General features: G+C 47.4%; 1 protein-coding gene across 1 annotated transcript in view; it reads left to right on the top strand.

Moving 5' to 3' along the window:
• Positions 1-4,178: 4,178 nt before the first annotated feature.
• LOC144097271 (putative 4-coumarate--CoA ligase 2) overlaps positions 4,179-25,340 on the top strand; it is a 31,560-nt gene continuing 10,398 nt past the window's right edge. Inside the window, exons 1-5 of the mRNA XM_077630015.1 lie at positions 4,179-4,301; positions 12,881-13,082; positions 14,516-14,619; positions 17,425-17,630; positions 20,976-21,144. Of these exons, the coding sequence (XP_077486141.1) occupies positions 4,179-4,301; positions 12,881-13,082; positions 14,516-14,619; positions 17,425-17,630; positions 20,976-21,144 (804 nt within the window). The remainder of the gene's footprint in view (positions 4,302-12,880; positions 13,083-14,515; positions 14,620-17,424; positions 17,631-20,975; positions 21,145-25,340) is intronic.

Raw genomic sequence — 25,340 nt, 5'->3', positions numbered from 1 at the left:
GTCTTCTTTAAACATGACGCATTTGCCATCACGTCATGCTAAACTATCTGCCTACCCTTAATTTATGTTCCCATTAGTGCCATCTGTGCTGTTTCTTTCTGTCTGTCTTTCGCCCGTTTGCACTGTTCCACCCGGTGTGCATCTGTACTAACTCCCCCAAGTTTCTATCCTACTAACTACATTGTCCCTTTCAGGTTAAGTTAAATAAGCGCTACCATGTCTATATTTCATTTTGTCAGGTGTATCCCTATTGGTCAACAATCGCCCATCCGGTTCTCGTCTGTCCGTTTTACTGCTATAGTATAGGACGTGCCCACCCTTTGAGATTGTTTATGCTTCATCAGTTCTCATAATTTCCCTAAGCCCTGTGGCATCCCCTTTATCATCTTTTAGCTCGCCGAACAGCACCGCTCCAAGTGGTGGCGATGAGGTAGCAAGAATACTATTCAGAACCTGGCGCCGCAGTATTCTCGAGAGAGCAAGATGAATTACGTGTGTAATTTAACAACGTGGCCTGCGGTGAGGCTTGAACCCGGTGACAAGAGCCGACAACGCATTCCCTCACAAAATCAGCACTTGGCAACACTGGTGTAGCACTTGTCCCCCAATTCCTATATTAACGCACCAAAGCGACGCACTCAGTACCAAATGGTCTGTGAAGTTCACTTAGTGTGTTATGCCCGTAGCAGGAAACCTTTAGTCCGTCAAACAAGGCCCCAATAACATGGTGTTCTTTGGGAGGTGTCAACTGCAGCGGTTACCTTGTTATAGTCAGTATTTCGTCATAAAGGGTTTCGTAAGAGCGAGGATTAACTTTAAGAAATTGGAGCAATGTCGAAAACCTTACATTTACATAAATATTTTTGCAGTGCTTCATGAAATCGTGTTCGGCAGGAGCACAGCAGATAACTTATGTGCAATGTTTTTTTTCCAAGTTGATATCCACTTGTAGCTTTGCGTTAAGCAACTGATTTTAGGTGCAAAAAATTTGTAAAGGTTTTAATTTTAATATTAAACAAGACTACGTTCTGAGGAAAATTTTTGCTTGTCCCTGGAACAGAACTATTGAATTTTGAACAGGGGTATTGCACACAGCATTTTAAACAGACACCAGTATTTATGCGTCTATCCTTTGTGCTCAGCCTTGCTATCCGGGCTTATAGATTTATTTGATATAAAACGTATGCAGATGATTTCAACGTTAAATCTTGATTTGCATTTTGAGACGTTAGTTTTCAATTTTATCTGAAAATTAAATTAGCGTTCTAATCGGCACATGTACCAATATGCGAGACTTTAAAGCTGTGAAAACACATTCATAATAAAATTAAAAATATTGAGGTATTGAAAGTATTCATAAAAAGATATTGAAGTGTTCAAGAAATTAACCTGTGCTAAAGCTTCGTACTAAAATTGGCGAACCACAGCGCCTAAATTCTGTCACCCTCTTTACTATACGGCGCCACAGCCTTAAAATAATGTCTACCTTCCTGAAAATTATAATTAGGAGTCTCAACAGCCCATTCCTATCTTACAATAACGTGAGAAGTGAAGACCTTTGAGCTTTGCCGGGGAATATAAATGCTGAAAACGAGGCTACTGACACAGTACTGAAAAAAAAATACATCCGGCGTACTACCGCGCCACCTGCATCTGAATGATCAGTCGTATATTTATGTGTTTCACCAGAAAACCAAATTTCACATCCTTTTCCGCTATTCTTTCATCGAACGGGAAGCTCTTAAAGGCCTGCTTCAAAGTGCTTTCAACGTCGCCACCAGTGGATGTCTCTTTTTAGTTCGTTCCGGTTCGATGCTGTGGCGGGTATCACAATGAAAGAGCTGAGTGCTCGTCCATCCTGTTTCTTTCGTTTGTGTGCAGTTTGCCTTAACGCTCCACAATGAGCGGAAGCAATCATTAACGGGCAAAGTCTGGCGCATGTAGCACATGAATTGTGTGCGCTAGCTTGTAATAGCTGCAAGTGTCGGTGAAATAAAAGCACAGTGACCTGTCGGAACGCCCACGTGGCAGCTGCCTTTGCAGTTCATTGGTGTATCAGCAGCAGAGACCGCAAATATTCGCGCTGATCCACGCAGGTAGACATTTGAGCGGAGTCTGCAAGAAGCAACGAAAGGCCTGTGCTACATCACAGGTAAAACTGAAGCATTATCCTTCATATTGCGCATCTGAAGAGCTTTTATGATGTCTATTCAGCCTTTTAACAAGTGGCAACGTGCGTTTTTGCTTCCATTGCGGAGACATTCCTATTTCTATCCTTGTTTCATCGGTCCGCTTTAAACTTTCATCGCAGCTCACTGCGATCAGTTCAACCGAGCGATGGGCGACAGCATCGGCGCAACGGTCAGCCGAACCAGTGGAAGCAGAGTTATATGAGGCCGACCGGAAAGTAATGGTTACATTAGGACGACCAAGATCATAAATTTATGTAATAAGTTACCTAGCACTTTTCGGCCAATTCGGCTTTCAAGCCTGGCACAGGCGGTGTACACAGCGTCGCGGGAAGCACCTTAGCGCAAATGATGGTTTATGGTTTGTGGGGGATTTTACGTCCCAAAGCGACTCACGCTATGAGGGACGCCGTAGGGAAGAGCTCCGGAAATTTCGACCACCTGGGGTTCTTTTACGTGCACTGACATCGCACAGCCCACGGGCCGCTAGAATTTCGCCTCCATCGAAATTCGACCGCCGCGGTCGGGATCGAACCCGCGTCTTCCGGGCCGGCAGCCGAGCGCCATAACCACTCAGCCACCGCGGCGGCTCAATGATGGTACTGTTTATTACGTAATAACACATTAGAACGAATTAACGTTCAAACACGTTTAGGGTCAGTAATTATGTCGCAATGGTACGACTTCCAAGTCCGAAATTCTAGCTACGACAAATGCTCTGGTGGCAGGGGCAGGAAAACCTTTTGACTGCAAAAGAATAACCTTGATGCTGTGTGTTCAGCCCTAGCAAAACACTTAGAAGCATGTAGTTGTTCCAGGCCCTGCTTAACAGCGGAAAGCTATGAACTAAAGCCTCACTAGAAAGATTAACTTTGAGGTTTGTGGCTTGTTGGATTCACACAGCGACTTCTAGGAAGAACCTGGCATGTATTTTTTCGGTGCCGCATGCCCCCTGTGGCGAAAATGCACGACTCCTTCTTCGAATTGGCGACCTAGAAGGGTTTTGTAATTTCGTGAAAGTTTCCAAATGAGAGACGAGTATTAGGCATCAGTTTAGGGGGAGAAAACTCAGAACATGATTATGATCTGCTGTCAAGCGTAGTTAAGCTGAGATGTTCTCATAACTCTTTATTTTAATTGGTTTTACATTTCTTCGATCGTCCTGACACCGGCGTTGAGATTCAACTTCGACGGCTTGAGCAGCGGTGCCTTGACCGCAGCGGCGCTCAATATCTGTCCGAACGGCTTTCGAGGCAGGATTTCGGTGGCGCAGGCGTTCTAATTTATTGTAATTTTTGCGCAAGGTCAGCGTTCCGAAAGGACCAGGCACACAGACCACCACCATTTGGACGGCCGGAGTGCGTTGCAAAATGATGATGATGATGATGATTATTATGATGGTGATAATGGTGATGATGATGATGATGATAATGTTGTCCTCAGGCTTAATGGCACATTAGTTGGAAAATGGTCAGATGCGGGAGGGCGTTTTTCGTCGTTGTCTTCTCCACAACCAAAGGCATTGGTAGGTGTCTGCAGCAACCATCTCCGTCTTCATCTCCGGTCACGTGATCCGTTTACGTCACCAACAACTCCAACGTAGCCACTCCGCCCACAGGTGGAGAGCTAGTAGGAGGTTTACTCTAAAACAAAAATTTGTGTTTTATCGTTGGTAAATTAAGTCTTGGATCATTTGTAATGCCCAATGCTGTCCTTAATGCATGTCTAGTGGATACCTATTATTCACGCGAGATTCAGCGTTGTTTTTCAGTGAGCTCACATGCGTCCAACCCTTTGGTGTTAACTGTGTAAACATCACATCAATAAAGATGGTGCGTGATATTTGATTGTTCCTAGTCAAGATAAAAAGTGCATAATCTCTCTCGCCTATTTTTACTTTTTCAGAATACAGAAGTCCATCTGAAAGAATCAGAACCGGGGTTACTTCTTCGTGCTAAGTGAAAAAAAAAATCACAAAATCAAGTCGAGATGAAGGCGACTATCAAGGACGGGGTCGTCTACTCGCCGTATCCCAAAGTGGACATCCCAACCTGCTCGGTGTACAACGCCATGAAAGAATTTCTGACAAAGTCTCCTGACAAGTTGGCACTGGTAAGACACCATTGTGCTCCGGCTGTACAGATGTATCGAGATGTTGAGAGCTTACATGCAACGTGCCCTACCTGGCAGCTGCTATGCGCTTAATGTGCTTATCCTTAAGAAAAAACTCTGGCTTTCCTGACATGCAGCATATTAAACAATTATCCGCTACCGCGGAGGGGCAGCTCTGAGAATGGTTTGATTAACGCGAGAGGAACGCGTTAACCACCATACAATTTAGATACCCGTGTTGATTCTAACAGATTGTTTATTCGGAGCTACATACTACTTGTTCCACCAAGTCGTATGGTCTTTTATACCGTCCAAAGAGTAATAAGAAAAGGCGCACCGCAAGCGATGCTTCAAGTTTGCAGAACAGAATAGATAAGGGGGCGGGCAAATCCGGAAAGTGCAGCAAAAAATTGACTATTATAGTCGATATCTACTTCCTCAAACCTTGGTACTGCCTCATAAGAATAGTTGGAGTAGGATTAGTGGGCGATAGTACATATTGGTGTCAGTAGACTAGTGGCTCTGAGAAGAACACTTTCGTATGAGTCATGCAGACTTGCACTCTTCAAGACTTCCTTCAAGTGGGCTAAGGACAGAGTCTAATATTTAATAATTTCCTTCCTGGAAGCAGCTGCAAACCGTTACTGCTTTACTGCTCCAACAGACATTGACCTTCAAAGCAGATAAATTGTTTTTTTTTTTGCTTTCTCACGAAGCCTTTTCACGATGTTACGTTTCGCCTACGACGCGCGGTAAGCCGGCGCGGATGCAACGGACGCCGGGGCTTCGTTCAAAGTGGCGGTTATTTTGGCCCGTTCAGCGCTGCCGCAACGCCTCCCGCCAAGCGCATCCAGGCAGGTTTCAATGCCACGTGTCTTCGTGTGTGCGTGTGTGTGTGTGTGTGCATGTTGGTACCCACGCTTGTCAAAGCGCGGCAGCCGGGGAGAGGAGCTCCCCAACTGGGAGGCGAGGAGGTCTGACCGGCGCCGGCCCGGCGGACGCGTCACGTCACGTCTCAACATGTCCGTGCGTCGCCGTCTCGTGCGCCTCATCCCGAGCCGTTCCTTCTTGCCCTCGACTCCGAGGGTATAAAGGCAGCTGCCCCGGACGCCAAAGATAGGCTTCGATTTCTTCCGTCGAGTAACGTGGTCGCCCTGACCGGCTGCCCTTTTGCGATGCTAGAATAAACAAGTTGTTCTGTTGGCAGTCGACTCATCCTTTGCCAGGACCTTCGGTTGTTTCCAGCTGTGCCCCAGGCCGCCAGGCCAACGCTACCCTTGGGGCTTGCAACCCATTTGCAACTGGTTGCCAGCGGTGAGATCGCGGCAACGGAGGCCAGCAGCGAAGATATGCGGTCAACTGTATGCTGAGCAGCACAACGACCATCCGGCAGCAGTGCAACGAGCCCTGTGTGATGACTGGTTGCCTGCAGCGGAACGACTGCGCTGAATTTTTGGCTACGAGGTTTGGTGAGTGCGGGACTTTCTTCTTCTGAGTTTTGCCAGGCTTTTGTTAGTGTCAGATACAGAGCTGGTAATTGTGGTTGTCGTTGCTGCCGGGTTAGTTTGCGGCAAGACAATAGTAGGCAGTAGAGAAAGCAGCATTCGGAGCAGCCATGGATTTGAAGTCGTTGCGCAAACCGAAATTGCTGGAGCTTGCAAGAGAGTTGGGTTTGGATGTCTCAGACAAACTCAGAAAACCAGAACTGCTAAGGGCTATTCTTGAGTTGGAGGCTGAGAAAGACGAGCGCGAACGTAAAGAGCAAAAAGAGAAAGACGAGCGCGAACGTAAAGAGCAAAAAGAGAACGACGAGAGCGATCGTAAAGAACAAAAAGATAAAGAGAAAGAAGAGCGCGACCGTCAACTCGCTTTGGAAATGAAGCGTCTCGAGGTGGAGATGGAACGCGGTCGTAATGGAAGTCAGGCACACGGTGCAGGAGAACGAGTATCGTTCAAAATGACTGACCTGATGCGGCCGATTAAGCTTGGAGAGGACATTGGTTTGTTCCTGGTTAACTTTGAGCGAACGTGCGAGAAGCAGGGGTTCTCTCGGGAAACGTGGCCACAGCGCTTGCTCACTTTGTTACCCGGCGAGGCGGCCGACGTAATCGCTCGCTTGAAGAGAGAGGAGGCAGAGGATTTCGACCAAGTGAAATCGAGTCTGCCAAAAAAGTACAGGCTGTCAGCGGAGGCGTTCCGTCGGAAGTTTCGGGAAAATGAAAAAAGGCAGAAGTGAGTCATATACAGAGTTTGCCTACAGGCTTATGTCAAACATGCAGGAGTGGCTCAAAGAAGAGAAAGCGTTTGGTGACCACGAGAAAATTCTGCAGTGTTTCGGGCTGGAACAGTTTTATAGTCGGTTACCTGAGAACGTGCGGTACTGGGTCTTGGATAGGCCAGACGTTAGTACAGTGGCTAAAGCCGCCGAGCTAGCCGAGGAGTTTGTGACGCGTTGGGCTCGCGGAGCTAAGGACGGTCAAAAGGGTGAATTTGGCTCCAAGTCTGAGAGGCCGAAGTTCACACCCATGAGAGCAAGGGGGAACACACGTAGTGCGGATGCGACTGAAAGCAGTCCGACCGAACGTAAGGAGACGGCGGCAGCCGAAGCCGAACGCAGAAAGCGGTTCGAGACGAGGCAAGCGCGCGTGTGTCATACGTGCCAGAAGCCGGGTCACTTTTCGGCGCAGTGTCCAGAAACAAAAACAAAAGTCGTGTTTTTGTCATTATGTAGCACTAACGAGAACATGAAGCCTCTCGAGCCTTACATGCGAGACTTCCTCGTGAACGGGAAAGAGTGCCGAGTGCTTCGTGATTCCGCAGCTACAATGGATGTAGTTCACCCCTCTTACGTAGAACCCGATATGTTGACGGGCGAGTGGGCATGGATCAAGCAAGCCGTGGAAGCTCATAGCGTGTGTCTGCCCGTAGCAAAAGTGCTTATTGAAGGACCTTTCGGAGCAATTGAGACGGAGGCCGCAGTGTCATCTATGCTGCCCCCCCAGTACCCGTACCTATTTTCGAACAGGTCCGATCACCTCCTGCGCGAGAAGGGGCTTTTGTTTGGTGAGGCTAGTGTTCAGGCCTTAACCAGATCGAGAGTTCGGGAGCTCGCTGCAAAGGCGGTAGTTGCGGGGCCGACGTTGTCGAACAATGAGAAAGGGTCGGAGGCGCAGCAAGCTGATATGCAGAGCACGTCCGAACTGAATAAAATTGAGCCTGTAGCGTTGAAGGCACCAGGTACTGCAGAGGAAATGCCCGACACGGGAAAGTTAGAAGAGCTATCTGCAGATTTGCTCATAGCGCCTACGTCAGATGGACTTAATGGGTTGCTAAAAGTCAGCCGGTCGGCTTTGATAGCCGAGCAAAAAAAGGATGGCAGCCTAGAAAACATGCGCTGCAATGTCAAGGAAGGTATCGCCAAGAAAAATGCTCGATTTGTGGAAAGAGGTGGGGTCCTGTACCGGAAGTATCTAGACCGCAGGGGAGTGGAGTTCGATCAGCTGATCGTGCCTCAGTGCTACCGTCAGGATCTGTTGCGCTTGTCGCATGGCGGTTCGTGGTCCGGACACCTAGGAGCTAAGAAGACTAAGGACCGTCTCTTGCAAGAGTACTATTGGCCAGGGTGCTTTCGTGACGCAGAACACTTTGTGAGGACATGTCACACCTGTCAGCGGGTTGGCAAACCAGGGGACAAATCGAGGGCGCCGTTGAAGTTGGTACCTATCATTAGGAGCCTTTTAGACGGCTCGTTATGGATACAGTGGGACCTCTGCCGGTAACAGCCATGGGGTACAGACACATTTTGACTGTGATCTGCCCAGCGACAAAGTTCCCTGAAGCAGTGCCGCTTAAAGAACTCAGCTCAGTTGAGATAGTCCATGCATTACTGTCCATATTTGCGCGAGTTGGTTTTCTTGCGGAAATCTAGTCAGATCAGGGCACAGTGTTTACTAGCGCTTTGACGACAGCCTTTCTCGAAAGGTGTGGGGCAAAGCTGTTATACAGCTCAGTGTACCAACCACAGTCAAATTCCGTTGAGAAGCTCCACTCCGTCATGAAGCGCGTGTTCAGAGCATTGTGTTTTGAACAACAAAATGATTGGGAGCTGTGTCTGCCTGGGGTGATGTTTGCATTAAGGACCGCGCCGAATGCGGCTACGGGGTTTTCGCCAGCTGAGCTGGTGTACGGTCGCTCGCTGCGGTCTCCGCTTCGCATGCTTCGAGACTCGTGGGAAGGCAGGGGCGACGACCCAGTCGTGGTCGAGTACGTGCTTAGGCTCCTCGAACGCTTAAGAAGGGTACAGGAGTTGTCAGGTGAAGCAATGGCAAAGGCCCAGCAGATGGCCAAGGTTTATTATGATCGGACAGCCAGGGCCCGTCGTTTTGAGGTGGGCGATGAGGTAATGATGTTGCGCACATCACTAAAAAACAAACTCGACGTGCAGTGGGAGGGCCCAGCACGGATTGTTCAAAAACTGTCGGACGTTAACTGCGTGGTGAGTCTGCCAGGAAACCGGAAACGGAAAGCACAGCAAGTTTACCAGTGTAATCTGCTCAAACCCTATAAACAACGGGAAGCAGTGGTGTGTATGATGGTAAACGTTCCCGAAGAGCTTCCGGTCGAGCTTCCGGGACTAAGCTCAGTGACGAACAGGGAAAACACCGATCAGGTCATTAGTGACTTAATCGGTAAAGCACCGCTGTCGCCTGAGCAGAAAACCGAACAACACCAACTCTTACAAGAGTTTCAAGGTCAGTTCTCTGAGAGGCCTGGTAGGACTTCTGTCCTTACTCATGAAATAGAACTTACCTCCCCAGAGCCAGTACGATCCAAGGCGTACCGAGTGTCACCCCGCCAGCGCGATATTATGGAGGCTGAGGTAAAGACAATGCTACAGCTCGGTGTTATTGAGGCGGGTGAGAGTGATTATACCTCCCCTTTGATTTTATTTGAGGTACCGGGCAAGGAACCTCGTCCTTGCGTCGACTACCGCAGGCTTAATTCCATCATTAAGGATCAAATTTATCCGATCCCTAACATCGAGGAGCGCCTTGAGAAAGTTAGTAGCCCTCAGTTTATTTCCACCCTAGATCTTGTCAGGGGTTATTGGCAGGTTCCACTTACAGAAGAGGCTAGTAGGTATGCGGCGTTCATTTCACCAATGGGAACATTCCGTCCTAAAGTTTGAGTTTTGGTTTGAAGAATGCGTCATACTGTTTTTCAAGCCTCATGGACAAAGTGTTGCGGGGACAGGAAGAATTCGCTTTACCGTATTTAGACGACGTCGCGATATTCTCCGCATCCTGGTCTGAGCATCTGGCACACTTGCGGGCAGTGCTAACCCGCCTGCGCGAAGCGGGCTTGACAGTCAAGGCTCCCAAGTGCCAATTAGCACAGGCCGAGGTTGTCTACCTCGGTCACGTGATTGGACAGGGTCGTCGCCGCCCCTCTGAAATAAAGGTGGCCGCTGTGCGAGACTTCCCGCAACCGCGCACGAAGACCGATATTCGGTCGTTCTTAGGTGTCGCCGGCTACTATCAGAGGTACATCCCCAGGTACTCCGATATCGCGGCTCCCCTGACGGATGCTCTAAGAAAAACAGAGCCCCAAACAGTCGTCTGGGGCGAGACAAAGGAAAGAGCTTTTAGCGCCCTAAAGAGCGCCCTAACAAGCCAGCCTGTGCTACGATCGCCAGACTACACAAAAGGGTTCGTTGTTCAGTGCGATGCTAGTGAGCGAGGCATGGGCGTTGTACTGTGCCAACGGGAAAATGGAGAAGTGGAACACTCCGTCCTGTATGCTAGTCGTAAGCTGACCTGTCGTGAGCAGGCGTACAGCGCCACCGAGAAAGAGTGTGCGTGTCTCGTGTGGGCCGTTCAGAAATTGTCATGCTACCTAGCCGGCTCGAGGTTTATCATTGAGACGGATCACTGCCCTCTCCAATGGCTGCAGACCATCTCTCCCAAAAATGGCCGCCTCCTGCGCTGGAGCCTCGCTTTGCAACAATATTCCTTTGAGGTGCGTTACAAAAAGGGGAGTCTCAACGGTAACGTCGATGGCTTAAGTCGAGGCCCCTAACGCAGGAATCCGCCTCAAAGTTGTTTGTTTCTGATGTTTTCTTCCTGAGGCAAGATTTTTAACATATTGCTTTTGTTTAGTGTTTCAAAGTGATGACGTGCTTTCTAGTGCAATTTTCCCATTTGTGGACGCGTTCTGAGTGCTGCTTGACTACTGTAAGGAACTAGGCAGTAGTATAAAAGGGGAAAGAGCCTGGCAGAGCTTAGTGAAGGTTGTGTCGTGCTTGCTGACTGAGCGGTTGCGTTTCGGCGTACTTCTAACGCTTGCTGGGAACGAGAACAAAAATGGCAACTCTCCCGAAGTCACTTTGCAGTGTCCTGTGTGAACCTGAACCTGAGAACGAGGCCTTCTCTGTGCGCTGCGCTCAAGCAACGCCGAGGGACGACCGATTTCGATTACGAGCATCATCGAGAGACATCCCTCCAGACAGCGGATGCAGTCCCCTGACCATCGGGATCTCCTTCTCCCGGCGGGGTGGTCTGTTACGTTTCACCTACGACGCGCGGTATAGCCGGCGCGGATGCAACGGACGCCGGGGCTTTGTTCAAAGTGGCGGTCATTTTGGCCCATTCAGCGCTGCCGCAACGCCTCCCGCCAAGCGCGTCCAGGCAGGTTTCAATGCCACGTGTCTTCGTGTGTGCGTGTGTGTGTGCATTTTGGTACCCACGCTTGTCAAAGCGCGGCAGCCGGGGAGAGGAGCTCCCCAACTGGGAGGCGAGGAGGTCTGACCGGCGCCGGCCCGGCGGACGCGTCACGTCACGTCTCAACATGTCCGTGCGTCGCCGTCTCGTGCGCCTCATCCCGAGCCGTTCCTTCTTGCCCTCGACTCCGAGGGTATAAAGGCAGCTGCCCCGGACGCCAAAGAGAGGCTTCGATTTCTTCTGTCGAGTAACGTGGTCGCCCTGACCGGCTGCTCTTTTGCGATGCTAGAATAAACAAGTTGTTCTGTTGGCAGTCGACTCATCCTTTGCCAGGACCTTCGGATGTTTCCAGCCGTGCCCCAGGCCGCCAGGCCAACGCTACCCTTGGGGCTTGCAACCCATTTGCAACAACGAGGACTTTTCCACTCCTAGAACCGCTGCTTCTGCTAGGGTGTGTAGTTGCGAACCAGTTTCGTCCGGAGTAAAGAATTGACGATGAAAGTCACGCGACCTTCGCGTAAGCGCAGCCAAACAGTGAGGAAACGTGCTTTCGTGTGGGCTTTCTCCATGCGCAATTAATAGCGGGACTCCTCGGTAAGAGAGCATTTTTATGGGGAATTCCTCGAGTGTAATTTTATGTACCTATTCAGATGTGAGGTAACTGGCATTCCCGCCCGGTTAAAATATTTCTTTCGGTTCTTCTGTCTTAGTATATCACCGAATTTTTGAGCAAAGGTATGTGTGGTGGCCTCAAGTGGTCATTTGGTGACCGGCCAGTTTCAAGTTTCGATCGAGCGCGAACACCCCCGCCGCTTCCCTGATATTCTGGCTGAGGAAGATTAAAAATCATACTCGCCATGTGCGGCGCCCTGACGATATCATTAGTTATCTCGCAGCGATGTACCAAAGCTAAAAAACGTCTCTAGTATCCATTAAGCAGCGCTTGCCGAAGCTGAGTTCACTGATACGTTTTTTCCGAGAGACACTTCTCCCGTGAATACAAATAATCTCAAGAGTTTCTGAAAATGTTGTTTGGTCACAGGCAATGAAGTGAGCGTACAATAGTGTTTTTTTTTTGTCGCGCTATGTATGCCAGAAAATCGTGGCAGTATCGTTATAAAGTTGGGGAACACTTAACGCACCGTAAGAGTGAAATGGGTTAGCATTACAGTTCCCATTATTCCTAATTTAGTGTTTGCGTGTCAGTTTTGGTTTTGGACTGTGTCAAGAACTGGTTCTAACAAGAATTTTTGGCCATTTCTTCTTGCTTCCCTTGTTTTTTTTCTTCCGTGGGCTGGTATTGCGATGACGTTACAAATTCACAGGACTTGTATTAAATAATTAGCAAACTTCGTGACTCACACCGCGGAATAGGGACTGTAATGCTACTGCTTATAGTCGGATACAACTCAAGAACGCAGCGACTTTTTCCCGACAAAGATCCCCCTTCCAGCCAATGGCGTCGGCCGATTCTCATGACCTTGCTGGTGTGACAAAGCAGAGAGTGGTAGATGAAACGAGATGATTCCTTCCCTCTGTGGTCGAGGAAAGACCTTTCTCTCCATTGCCATGAGAATCAGACAAGCAGAGTCATGAGAATCAGCCGACGCCACTGACTGGAAAGGAAACATTTAAAGGGAAAAGCTGCAGCGTTCTTGAGTTGTATCCCACTATAGAAACTGAGGTCCTCTTAAACACAACTTCAGAAGATGTTTAAGCAAGCTCTGGCGCCGGAACATGCACCGTAGTTTATAAAAATCACAGCCATTTCGGTCTTAAAGTCGATTCCAAAACAGCCACTCAACTCCTTTAATTTGTTCCACATCTACATCGCCTATAAGCAGCCTTCACGGCACGCAGGTGGACGACAAAACGCAGCTGACAAGAGGCGAGTTCTTCACTCGTCTTTGCCGCTTCGCGGCTGGCTTCCAGGCGCACGGCGTCGGGCCGGGACACTGCGTCTGTGTTCATTTGGATAACAGCGTGGACAACATGGTGGTGCTCTTCAGCCTCACTTTCACGGGAGCATCGGTGCTGCTCTCCAACCCCGTGCTGAATGAAAGTAAGGGGTACTTGTCAAGCTCTCGATTCGTCTTTGACAATGCGATGAAGCGCTCCACCTTCCTCCTAAAAACGTGTTGTGTTAAAAAAAGGCTCAGGGAGGGGAGGGGGTGCATTATGTCGTGTTGGAAGACTGCTACGCGATTCTTGGCCTTTCATCCAGCATGTTTGCAGCCAACCCTCGATAGCCTGGTGTCACCACTTCGCGCACTTTGCGTGCGCTCCCAGACACCCTGAGAGCGTGTGGGATCAGCGGTCTCGGTCACTTAGGAGATGCCCTCGACTCAGCGTGGCAAGCTCAGCCGGAGAGCAGCTACCAAGTGGCAAGGGGGTTGGTCGTTTGGTGCCCAGCCTTCGCCGGTCGCAAGCCAGAGAATGGGTCGGAGCGAAAGGTTCACAAAACAAAACAAAGTTTATGCAGCAAAGATACAGTACACAGGTTTTCACAATCACTCGCACGAGCACAAAGTGATTTCCAAATACAATGCAACCCATGCAAAGTAACAATCGAGAGAGACTACAATTTAGCAGAACCTTTGCACCTAAAGTGCCCTAACACATAGAGAGACAAACAACTAAAACACGATTTGTTCACCGGGCACTGCGACAGTCCGACGACCTGACGAGCTCGACGGGGCCGTCCTGCAGGTTGGCGCACGTTGCCTCGATGGTTCTGGCTGGGCGACTGGTGTTCTCCCTGGAGTCGAGCGGGCGCGCTTCTCGGAAGCTTAAACGGCGGCTCGGGCTAACAGACAGCGGTTGCAGCCCCTCATTTATAGGCGCAGACAGCGTCTGTTTGTTCTTCGCGCCAAGGCAGGCGCGCACATACACGCAGCTTCAACTGCACAAACTCCTTCTCCTTCTTTCGCCGGGCGCGCGACCCCATTGGTCGAGCGCGGAAACCACCTTCTAGAACAATCTTGGTCGTTTTCAGCACGCTGAGTCATCGGCTCCGGAGCGAAGGGGGGAGGGTATCACTTTGGTGCGCACAAGGTTACCCTCTTTCCGTCGACAACAAGCAAAACCTTCTCCGACATTCGAGAAAAATCGACGCCGCGCGCGGCCATGCCCCCCGCGGCGCCGCACCGGCGAGCTGAGTTGCAGCAGTGCGCAAAGCTACGCACTCTCAGGGGTCCTTCCCCGCTGTGTATGTTTTATTTTACGGCGCGCGGGTGCGATTTCTTAGGCGCAGCGCCGGTTTTTTTCGAAAATGCGCCGAATTTTGTGACACCTGGTAACTTACCGTTACCAGGCGTGTGTAGCTTTAAATAAAACACGGTGTCTGTATCTGAATAAAAAAATTGTTTTTTAGAACTTTATTATTATAAAAGTACGGCTCTCCCTAAAGTGGGCTGCCTTATAAATTCCGTAGACACTAAGTTGTATCTTTCCTTATTCGCCACGCTTTCGACAGTCGTGATAAATTATTCGCAGGTGAGCTTCAATTTCAAATCGAGCACGGCGACGCAACACACATCTTGACCATTCCACGCTATTCAACGAAGGTCCTAGCCCTTAAAGAAAAGGTGAAATTAGAGGTAAGTCTCCGTCCGCTAGCGTTTGTGTTGCGTTCATGAAACCCTATAACAAGGGATGATATTGCTTACGCTATTAGCATGCTACAAAATCTATTACTCATGTGTGAATGCAATAAAACGTGGCTGTTTCCTCAGCCATAAACTTTGTAAAAATGCTTAATCCCGCTTTGTGCCTAACAGCGGTGCAGGCTGGGCAACATTAGGTTCATTTCTTCTTTTTTATCTGCCCGCACTACTTCATGTGCGTAAAATAGAGCTCATGATGAGGTTATTGACGTCGTAGCAGCTTGCTTGTAGAAAAGTAAACTGAGTCAGCCACGGCTCTTAAAGCGCGATGGGAGGTTGATGTTTTAGTATGCGTGGCCATGATTCCATTCTGAGATCGCAGAGGTTCCGTTTGCCGGGCTTTATGGCCATACAGGTACCGCTAGCAGTGTCTGTTTTTCACTCACTAGAGGATTGGAAACACCTGTACGCCAGAACAAAGTGGTCTAAAACGTTCAGAATGTAACTCAACGAATGCGACGCTGATATTTCTGGTAAAGACGCTAACGTTCATGGCGCTAAGGCACGCTGAACGCCAGAGGAAAACACTATACGTGAGCGTTTTTTCTCTATTTGGTGCGCGTGTTCCATTGCTATGAATGCTTAGATGAACTAACCACTGGCTCCTACCCTAATAGAACTAAGTTTAATAATCGGCTTAACCTATGCTTCCGTCAGTACGGATTACGCTTCAGTCTCTTACGCAAAACGTATGCTTTTCTTCATTCTGCTTTATATGCGTAGCTTCCTGCTTCATATATGGTAAAAAAAAATTTACAATTTACCATATTACAATTTTACAACACAGTATTACAATGATTACGATTTACAATAATGTACAATACAAGGTATGAATAAACTTAGAAATAATTGGGAGCTACATCTACATTTGTCTCTTCCGAAATGAACCGTAGCAACGAATTCTTCAACCCTTTTCCTTGTCTGCATGCCTTGCGTATTAACCACAATACAGCAACCAGACGTGGCTGAGGATAAGAAAATTAACAACTTGCTTTTCATGAAGCACCCTGGTGAAAATAATAGTTCACGTGCGGAGCGCTGTGCAGAAAGCTTGTTTCTTACATAATAGGTTCTTGCGCCTCTTAACAGCGTATGTAAAGAAAAATTATAGAAAAGCAAACACATATAAAAGGCACATAGTTGGTAACGAAACTGATGCGAATGAATGATTTTATAACTGCGGACAGCAGAGAATATATTGCCTCCTAGGATAAATGAGTTTATTCCAACGGAAGGGAAACGTAAAAGGCAACAGAGCCAGGTGGAAGGATGAGATTAGGAGATCTGCGGAGATAGAGGGAAGGGGTCGCTACAGTTAGGGCACAGCAGATTTATTTACTGATCAATGAAGGAAGCCTTTCTTCGCCATTTCACGAAGCTTCGCTGATTATAATGGTGATTATATTAACGTGATAGCTTTAAGTAACTTGTGTTGCTGAAAAGCCGGAATCATCATCGGCGTCGGCGTCGTTGACAGTGAGCGAAAAATCCACGAAAAATTCCCAGATAAGCAACAGGGACCAGGTGGGCCACTTAGGCAACGTGACTTTGACGCGTCATCACAACTTTGCCACCGGACTGAGAGAAAACTGCCCGCTGTGGCAGTTAAATTATTGATTGCTTCGAGAGGTTGCTCAGAAAGGGCAACTTGAGTCGCACAAGGCTCCCCGCGGAGCCAGCACCTGCCAGTGGTGCATCCCTCAAACGCTGCACCATTCACCAGGAGTGGTTTGAGGTTCCCAGCTATCTGTGAACGTTAAGTAGACAGTTATCAATTCCCTATAGATAAATATTAATCAATAAACCTATTGCATCATACCCTTGAGGCAGAGCTCAAGTGTCCCGTCTATTTTTTCAATCGGTGATTCTGAAAGCTCATGGAACTATCTGCACGCCACTCTACGTCCCCCAATACCGCTTCGGCAACTGATAATACGGTTACCATGCGTTGCAAACTCCAGAACGCTCGCAACAATTTAAAACACGCGATTAATGGAAGGAAAGTGCTCATTTTCGCAATATTCTGATCTTCTGCAGTACAAAAGCTAATACCAATACTGGATGTCCTGGAAGAAATTCCTAGTGGCTTTCGGAGCACTTCTTTGGTATCTACTACTAGATGCCAGGTGAGGCTCGTTTAATGGCAGCCATGTGGAGTGCTTATTATACACCGCCTAACCATAGCTCCAAGCTACAGAAGACATCACGTTGTCTTCAGTCAGAAAACAGGACATACCCAGCCTGTACAACCAAAGTGCGCGGACAAGAGGTACATTCTACCTCGCTAATATAGGAAGATGCACGCTATCGACACTCGTTGATCTATAATCCAAAACCTCTCGAAAGCCCTCTGCTTATGCAGACATGCAAGTTTCAGGATCACCCATGTGCATCACGGCGAGCATTCCTGGAAAGGCGCGATAATTCCTTTTCCAAAATGCGCCTCTTTCTAGAAGCTTAGCCCAATCACGTGAACAGACACGGAATAACGTTCGCATGTGGGCAAGAAGCGTTAAAAGCAACAGGCATGCGGTATTGAAGATAAAACACTGATGAATTAATAATTCTCGTTGAAATGGCTCAGCCTTATATGCTTTCTGACAGGACCTCACATTGATGCGGTCTTCTCGACAATAGCGACCAAGCTCAGCAGTCCAGAAGATTTGGAGGAGGGTGTAACTTAAATTTTTCACATGCCTCAAAATATACTACAACTTCTATTTTGATGTTTTAACGTAGGGTCTTTTTATGGTGGGCGACTCTGCACCCGGCTTCACGTCCGTGTCGGACTTCGTGAATAAAAACGAGGACGACTTCAAGGAGGTGCGGATTGAGGACCCCAAGAAGACCACCGTAGCTCTCTTCTACTCTTCAGGCACAACGGGACACGCCAAGGGAATGGAGATTTCGCACTACAGCATTGTGGCTAACCTGCATCTGACAAAGTAAGTGCTTTTGATCATTAAGCTAAAACAATTTCCCTCAAACCTTATTCATGTTTTATTAAGGAAGCTTATATAGTGCCTGCCCAAGTATGCCGACTGTGGTGCATGAGCAGTCCGCAACGACCAAGCTGGGTCTTTGCACTACTTCGTCGAAAGATGACTCGTGTCAAGATTGCACTGCCCTACACGCACATATGTGCCCCTACCCTGACATATGATCGCTCGAAGGCACAGCCAGCGACGCAACGTTGGGTTGCGTCGTCGTGGTCATGCAAGTGGTCTCTTTCCGTTTAACAAGATTGTTGCATGTCAGCGCCTGTGTTAAGAGTCCGTTTATTGTCCGTGTTGCTACTGCGCTGTAGTACTCAGTGTAATGAACTGACAAGCCAGACGCTGCTCGTTAAATGTGCCCTAAGCAGTTGCTACATCAGCTGGGCAGGTCTTGACTATAATTACAAAAAAAAAAAACAGTGGTCGCATTAAAGATCAATTAATTGGGAATGCACATCAAGACAAAAAGTATAGCATAGGGCCTTTATAAGGGTCATGCATTTATAATTCTCCTTTCTGCACACATTAACTGTTTGCTGAGCTACAGCTACCAACTTTACTTATTTTATTGCTGATTTTTTATGACAGACGTGCCCAAACATTTTGACAGCATCTGCACTGCTCCACCAGTATATTACTGCATGGTACCTTTCTAGCAAGTCTCCTAAGTTGGCGCTGTAATGATGGAAAAGACGCCAGGTTAAAAAGCGCCAGGGTTAAAGATAATGCCATTGTTACTCTGCGAATCTCCACTGCCGTAATTTACGAAGGACTAAATGTGCACTGTACTGACTTGGGGGAGGAGGAGGGGGAGGAGGAGGAGGAGGAAAAAGAGAAAAGGCAGGGAGGGTAAAAAGAAGAATAATCGGTTTGCTACCGTGCACGGGGAGAAACTGAAGGAGAAAAGAAAGTAGCAGAAATGTCTCTAGGTTGATATATTTCCGGGAGACGGATTTTTCAGCATAAATGCCGAGGTCCGTCGCGATAAGATCGCTGAAATGAAGTGGAGGGGCTCTGGTCTTTATTCGCTTTGTGCTAATTTATCCCAAAAATATAAGGGTAGGTTTGATGCATGAAAAGATGCTTTCACTATACGCAGTTTTGACTATTGTCTGTTCTGAAACCAGGCACTCAAAGCACGCACGTTTTGTAAATACCCTGTTTAATTCTGGTTTTTAAGGAATTTGCCTCACTGGAAATCCGCGTTAATCGAAGCCAGGTCGATAAAAGTCTAAGATATATTCAGCTTCACAGTTTTGCCGACATGTAATGCGCAATAGATGCCTCCATAATTTCATTGGATGATTACTTGACATTCTCCAGTGGACCTGGTTCAGACATCAGCCTAGTTGACACAACCTTTAACTACTCTGGCTGCAAGTGAATCGTTTCCAGGCTTAGTTAGTGTAATACGGATATTGTCAGTGAAGACGAATGAGAAATGTGTACTAGGGGCAGAGTGAGAAATGCGAACGATAGATTTGGGTTGGGCTTTGCAAAAGTGTAAGAGAAAAGACAGCTTAAACTTATTTGCACCAATTCGCAGTGGCTGAACTCCGGAGTGTTAAATTTACTGAACTGCAACGGATAAATAGCTTGCTTTTTTGCAACAAATTGAGTGCACCTATCTGTACATGAATAAATAACTGTATGTAGGACTTCAACGCCGATGAAAGGCCCCTCTGAGGTCTTTGTTAACGCTGGCTGCATGGGTGGAAAATCATTTGCTTCATTCACGGTGGACTCAGTGCTCAGTGTCCCACATTCTCACCATACCAACGTCAGAATTTACAAATTGAGCAGCCAATTAGGAAGATTTTGTTTTATATGCTGCAATTGATCTTTTTTGCGCTTGTCCTGTGACTTCGACTTTAAATTCTACTAAAGGTTGGCCGTTGCCAACGCTCAATAACGTCTTCCTCACGCCACAAGAGGAGGTTCTGGGCTTTAAAGAAAAAAAATACTTCATAAATAACTTTTATGACCCAATTCGCATCAAATAGATTTCGTGAAATCAACTACCACTACGCACCTACGTAAGGGTTAATTTGTCCATTTTTTCATTTGGTCCTCTCGCAGTGGTCAATCCTCTTTGGAAATATAGCCCTGGCTTTCAGGTGTATGTGGGAAGCAACAGGAGATCTCATTGGCTGGGTGGTGACCAGACGCGATTACTTGTTGCATACTCAGCCAATGGCAACCAAAGGTGGCGAATTTGTTTCTTTGTTTTACTTTCTTCATTTTATTTCACTTTTGCATTTTATTTCTTAGTTTTATTTTTTAATTCTTACTTTACTGCTTCTCCCTTTATTTTTCATCTAATTTCATTATTCATTTGTTTTTGATTAACTCCTTCGCAGTCATTTACTTGGGGCCACTGTGTTGTGATTTCTTTAACTGGTCGCTCGTTTCATTCGTCTGATGCTGCCATAAGAATGACGTTAAGCCTATTGAAAGGAACCATGGCAAAATGGACACTCTAGATTGTGGCTCCAGGAGGCCTCCGGCTCGGATAGGAAGACTCGGATTTTGTTCGCAGAGTCAACGCTTTTTCTGAAAAAGTAAATGAATGAGCTTTAGTATTTCGTGCCCTTTACAATTAATGCTCAAACCTCAAAGAAGTAACATGTTTATCGGCTTCAGACGTCCGTATTTCACTGAAAATAAGACGTATTGGCACGTGGGCCATGCTGTACTTTGTATCAGCACGTATACATTGTGCCTCAGAACATGATGCTAAAACATTTTCTCTGGATGAGATGAAGAGCCGCTCCCGAGGAGCGGGAGAGTTGAAGCGCGTGAGAGCGAGCAAAGAGACTAGCTACAAAAAAAAATTTGATTCTGCGATACCTCATCGAGTCGAACTGAACAGCTTATGACAAATTATGCCATTGAACCCCACGCCGAAAAGAGGAACAAGGTTCCTCATCGCACGTAATTTCGTGCACTAACTGCACTGGTATTCGAAGGCGCTTTGTACAGAAGTTCTCGGTACGCCGATATCACGAAAAAGCTTAATTTTATTTCTACGCAGAGACACCGCCAGGCTTTGAAAAGTGCGTTGTTCACGTCATGTAGGAAAATACGGAGTACATTCATCAATTCGCGGCTGCATGCTTAGGCTGGGTAAAAATTAATCATTCAGCTAATTACGGTGTTCTAAATACTGTTTTGGGCACCTGTATTGTGAACCAATATGCCATTGCCAGCCACATCACCTGCTAGCAAGTTTCAATATTGTCAAGGCCGGCTATTAACCAAGCCAACATTTTCTTTTTGTTTTTTGTTTTTCAGGTCGCTTGTGAGCTACGAGCCTGGAGACGTCCTCCTGGCCTGGTACCCCATCACCTACGCCTCTGGCTTCATGTTCACTCCTGTAGCTGCCTGTGTGGGGTCCACTTGCCTCGTAGTGAACCCTAATCTATCGTTCGACGAGTTCGTCTACTATGTGAACAAGTACAAAGTGAGTATGTGTTGTGTTTTGTGTTGTGTTTTATGGCGCATAGGCAGCGAAGGCCATCATGCGCCAAGCTCAAAAGTGAGTAGTAAGTAGGAAACAGCGGTTGAGGCTCAGAGATTGCTTACAATACATGTGAATATCTACCTTTTCTCTTTTATGGGGTTTAACGTCCCAAAGCGGCTCAGGCTAGGACGGACGCCGTAGTGAAGGGCTCCGGAAATTTCGACCACCTAGGGTTCTTTAAGGTGCACTGATATCGCACACTACACGGGCCTCTTGAATTTCACCTCCATCGAAACTCGACCGCCGCGGCCGGGATTCAAACCCACGTCTAAAGGGTCAGCAGCCGAGCGCCATAAGCACTGAGCCAACTCAGCGGCACAGATTTCAATAAATGTGAATACATACCTTGGTGAATCTAGATAAATACCAAACTTCTTAGCTAAGGGTAAACAAGTTTTTAAAAAAGACGGATTGTCTTTGCTCAGTGAAACAAACTGAGGGCTGTTGAGAGTCGCCTGGAATTTTCTGCATTATTTTACGGGAACATTAAGATCTCTCTGATCTCATGCTTCTTTTTTACGTCTTTGCACCTAAAAAATTTCGTTTCCCCCAGCAAACAAGAAGCAAAACGAGTACGCTTCCAGTTCTTAAAAAAAATGTGACCTCTATTTTCTCCACACGTCGCATTATCGGATGTGCTTCTGTGCCGCTCTCGGTTAGTGTGAAATACGTATTTTTGGAGTAAACATTGACAGTGAAATGGGAGGGGGGGGATTTGGAATGGCCATTTATGTTTCCTTGGTAATAAATTTCGTGGTATGCCTTGTACACTTATTATCCTTGGTTTCTGTTTGCAATTTTTGTCCGGAAGGTAATTACTACTCTTCTAGTTCACGGCACCTTTCATTATTGCATTGATTACTTTATTTCACGGCAATTCCTTTACGTGCCGTCCAAAAGTAAATTTTGTTTTAGAGCCAATCCTAGAATCTCTGAACTACATTGTAAAAACCCTAAAAGATAAAACTGTTTTACCTTCCTTAAGTTACAAAATTTGGTGCCCTCTTTTATAAATTAGTTGTCCGTGATCATTTCTGATTATTTGATATTTTGGTTCCTCATACTCCAGACCGTTCATCAGGTATGACCTGAGATTTCGAACTGCCTGACGTTACACTCGTTATGACTGTTTTCTGAGGAATTTATTCATTCCCAATGTTTTTACTCTCTTTCCTGATGATGCCTCCTCGAGGTAACCATACACGCATTAAAAAATTGTGGCTCCAATCCACGCAATGAAGGCAGTTGGACTGAGAAGCTATGCTGTTTGAATTCAATTTTTAGCTTGGCGTTTTTCGCTTACAACATCGACACGAAAACGCAACCGAAATCGTTACCAGGTGTCCAACGATATTTGAGCCAGATACTGCGCCATTTACTTTCCCCAAAAACCAATTATTACTATTAATCTTTAAGAGGAAACACATGCCGAGAGAAAAACGTGCTTCGCATTAGTTCTGCACGCGGCGGCGTGCGCGGTTGGCGGCCGACGCGCCGGTTTCTGGCTGCGGAAAGGCTTGGTCCGCGCGGTGGTTTACAGCAGCCAGGCTCCTCGGAATCGATGCCACGGGGAAGCAGCGTCACGGCTGACCGCGTGGCTGTGATAGCCATTGCGGCACGCCGAGTTAGGGGGGCGTAGTACGACGAGTGCAAAAACCGTCGATGTTGTGGAGTACCGGCGGAGTGGGCCAGGGTCATATCACCCTAAACCATGTTCTAGGTTTGTGGCCCGGTCAGCCCAGCCTTGAACACTCCCTCCTCAGGAGGCGTGTAACAAGCTAGGGGAGGAAACAAGTGCATGGTTGGTTGGTTGGAAGCACAGGCGGGCCCTCCCGGAGGTGTTAGGTCATGGTGCCGAGAGCCGGTGGGCCGATAGGCTGACGACCTAAGCCTCTACTAGCCGGATCACACCATACATAATTCCGGAGTCTGAAAAACCACGCAAAGCACTCGACGGCTAGTAGCTGCCAGGTCCTAAACAAACCCTGAAAGTCGTGGAGGGGCCCGAGGTGTCTGACCCCGGGCTAGGTTTTCCTGTCTCCGGCGGTCGGAGCCCGTTAGTGTGTAGGTGGTCGGGCATCTCGTGAGTGGGGCCGCACCATTCGACAATCTCGACGCTCTCTCTGTTTTGGCCAGACAGACCATTACTGGAGTCGAGACAAATGAAAAACCAGAGGAAAAACTCGCTGTCCACATTCCCATCCAAATTCCCATCACCCATTCGTCCAACCCCTTCCGCTACGTCCCACGGGATATCAGGGAAGTCTCCCCGGGCCCGTTCCCCCGGCTGTGGGTCGATGAGTAGCTTTTTACCGCCCCCCCCCCCCTCTTTGTTTTTCATTTTCTCCACCTACGGGTGGCAAAAGTACACCATTGCCTTCGGGCTTTTTCATTTCTTTTAAGATTGGGTTAAGTCTTATGCGTCAGTGGTGCAGCCAGGGGCTTGTTATTTTTCATTCTTTTTAGGTTGCCCCAACTTAATATCTGTTTGCAGGCGCCGTTATTGCCCCGCCGCGGTGGCTCAGTGGTTAGGGCGCTCGACTACTGACCCGGAATTCCCGGGTTCGAACCCGACCGCGGCGGCTGCGCTTTTATGGAGGAAAAACGCTAAGGCGCCCGTGTGCTGTGCGATGTCAGTGCACGTTAAAGATCCCCAGGTGGTCGAAATTATTCCGGAGCCCTCCACTACGGCACCTATTCTTCCTTTCTTTCGCTCCCTCCTTTATCCCTTCCCTTACGGCGCGGTTCAGGTGTCCAAAGATATATGAGACAGATAACTGTGCCATCTCCTTTCCCCAAAAACCAATTATTAATTATTATTATAACGCCGTTATTATACATTATGTGGTTTGCACTTCACACGAGGGCATCGAATGAAGTCAACCCTGTTCGAAGCAGCTACAAACCTTATGTTTACCAGAACGCGTAGTTGTAATTGCCGGCACCCGGCGTCGGAAATATTCGTTCTGTTACGGTGCTGTTTGAGTTTCCACCAAGGTATGCGACACAGGCGTCATTTCCTTTCCTAAAAACCAATTTTCTTTCCATTTTCCTTGCATTACGGCGTGGTTCAGGTGTATGCCAAGATATGTGCGACAGGCGTCATTTCCTTTCCTTAAATTCTTTCAATGAGCTAGGCGTCGCACCGAACGGTAGACTCCTTGGCAAAGCTGCAACAGGCTCTTACGTCCCGCTCTTAAAGGTGGAGCTGAATCGTTGTTTTTTATTGTTTTTATTTTTATGTTTATAGATTTTTATTTTTTTATTTATTTCATTTTCATATAATGTTTTGTTTTACTTTTTTCTCCAAACTTTAAATATTTTGTAGTACAACTCCTTTATGATCAGTATAATACACGATTTCTATGCTGCTGGGTACTTTTCCATTCCGACGACGACACAATAATTTCCTTGGACGGTAGAGGTATGCAGCTTTCGCTGTAAAATTATTTTCCAGTGAAATTCCACACAACTAATTAATCTTTCATCAAAGGCGGTGGCATTTTCTTTTGGTGCTAATAATAATTGGTTTTTGGGGAAAGGAATTGACGCAGTATCAGCATCATATATCGGCGGACACCTGAACCGCGCTGTAAGGAAAGGAATAAATTATGGAGTGAAAGAAGAAAGGAAGGAAGAGATTTCGTAGGGGGGGCTCTGGAATAATTTCGACCACTTGGGGATCTTTAACGTGCACTTACATCGCACAGCACAGGGACGCCTTAGCGTTTTTCCTCCATAAAAACGCAGCCGCCGCGTCGGCTTCGAACCTGGGAACTCTGGATCAGTAGCCGAGCGCTCTAACCACTGAACCACCGCGGCGGGGATTTTTCGGTGCGTTTGATTTCTGTTTTCTCATCAGTCACGACTGCCGGGTGCAGCCAGACAAGTCTCTTTGGCTTGCGCTAGCCCGCCTAATCTGTACTGTTTTTCAAGGTTCTGATTGAAGGCATCTTTTTTCGATACTAAAACAGAAAACAAGCAAACGAAGGCTGTTTTATGACAAGTGTTTCAGCCGCAACCTTAATAAGGTAGAGGAACTAAGAGCCTCATATGTATGTTCTCGGGGGTTCGACAAAAATTATTCTGCATGCACATTTTGAAAAAAAATATCATCTAAAGTTATACAGCACCGT

This window comes from Amblyomma americanum, chromosome 7 (assembly GCF_052857255.1).
Source record: "Amblyomma americanum isolate KBUSLIRL-KWMA chromosome 7, ASM5285725v1, whole genome shotgun sequence".
Taxonomy (NCBI): Eukaryota; Metazoa; Arthropoda; class Arachnida; order Ixodida; family Ixodidae; genus Amblyomma; species Amblyomma americanum.
The sequence above is the reverse complement of the archived record's forward strand: the minus strand, read 5'-3'. Positions and strand labels throughout refer to the sequence as shown.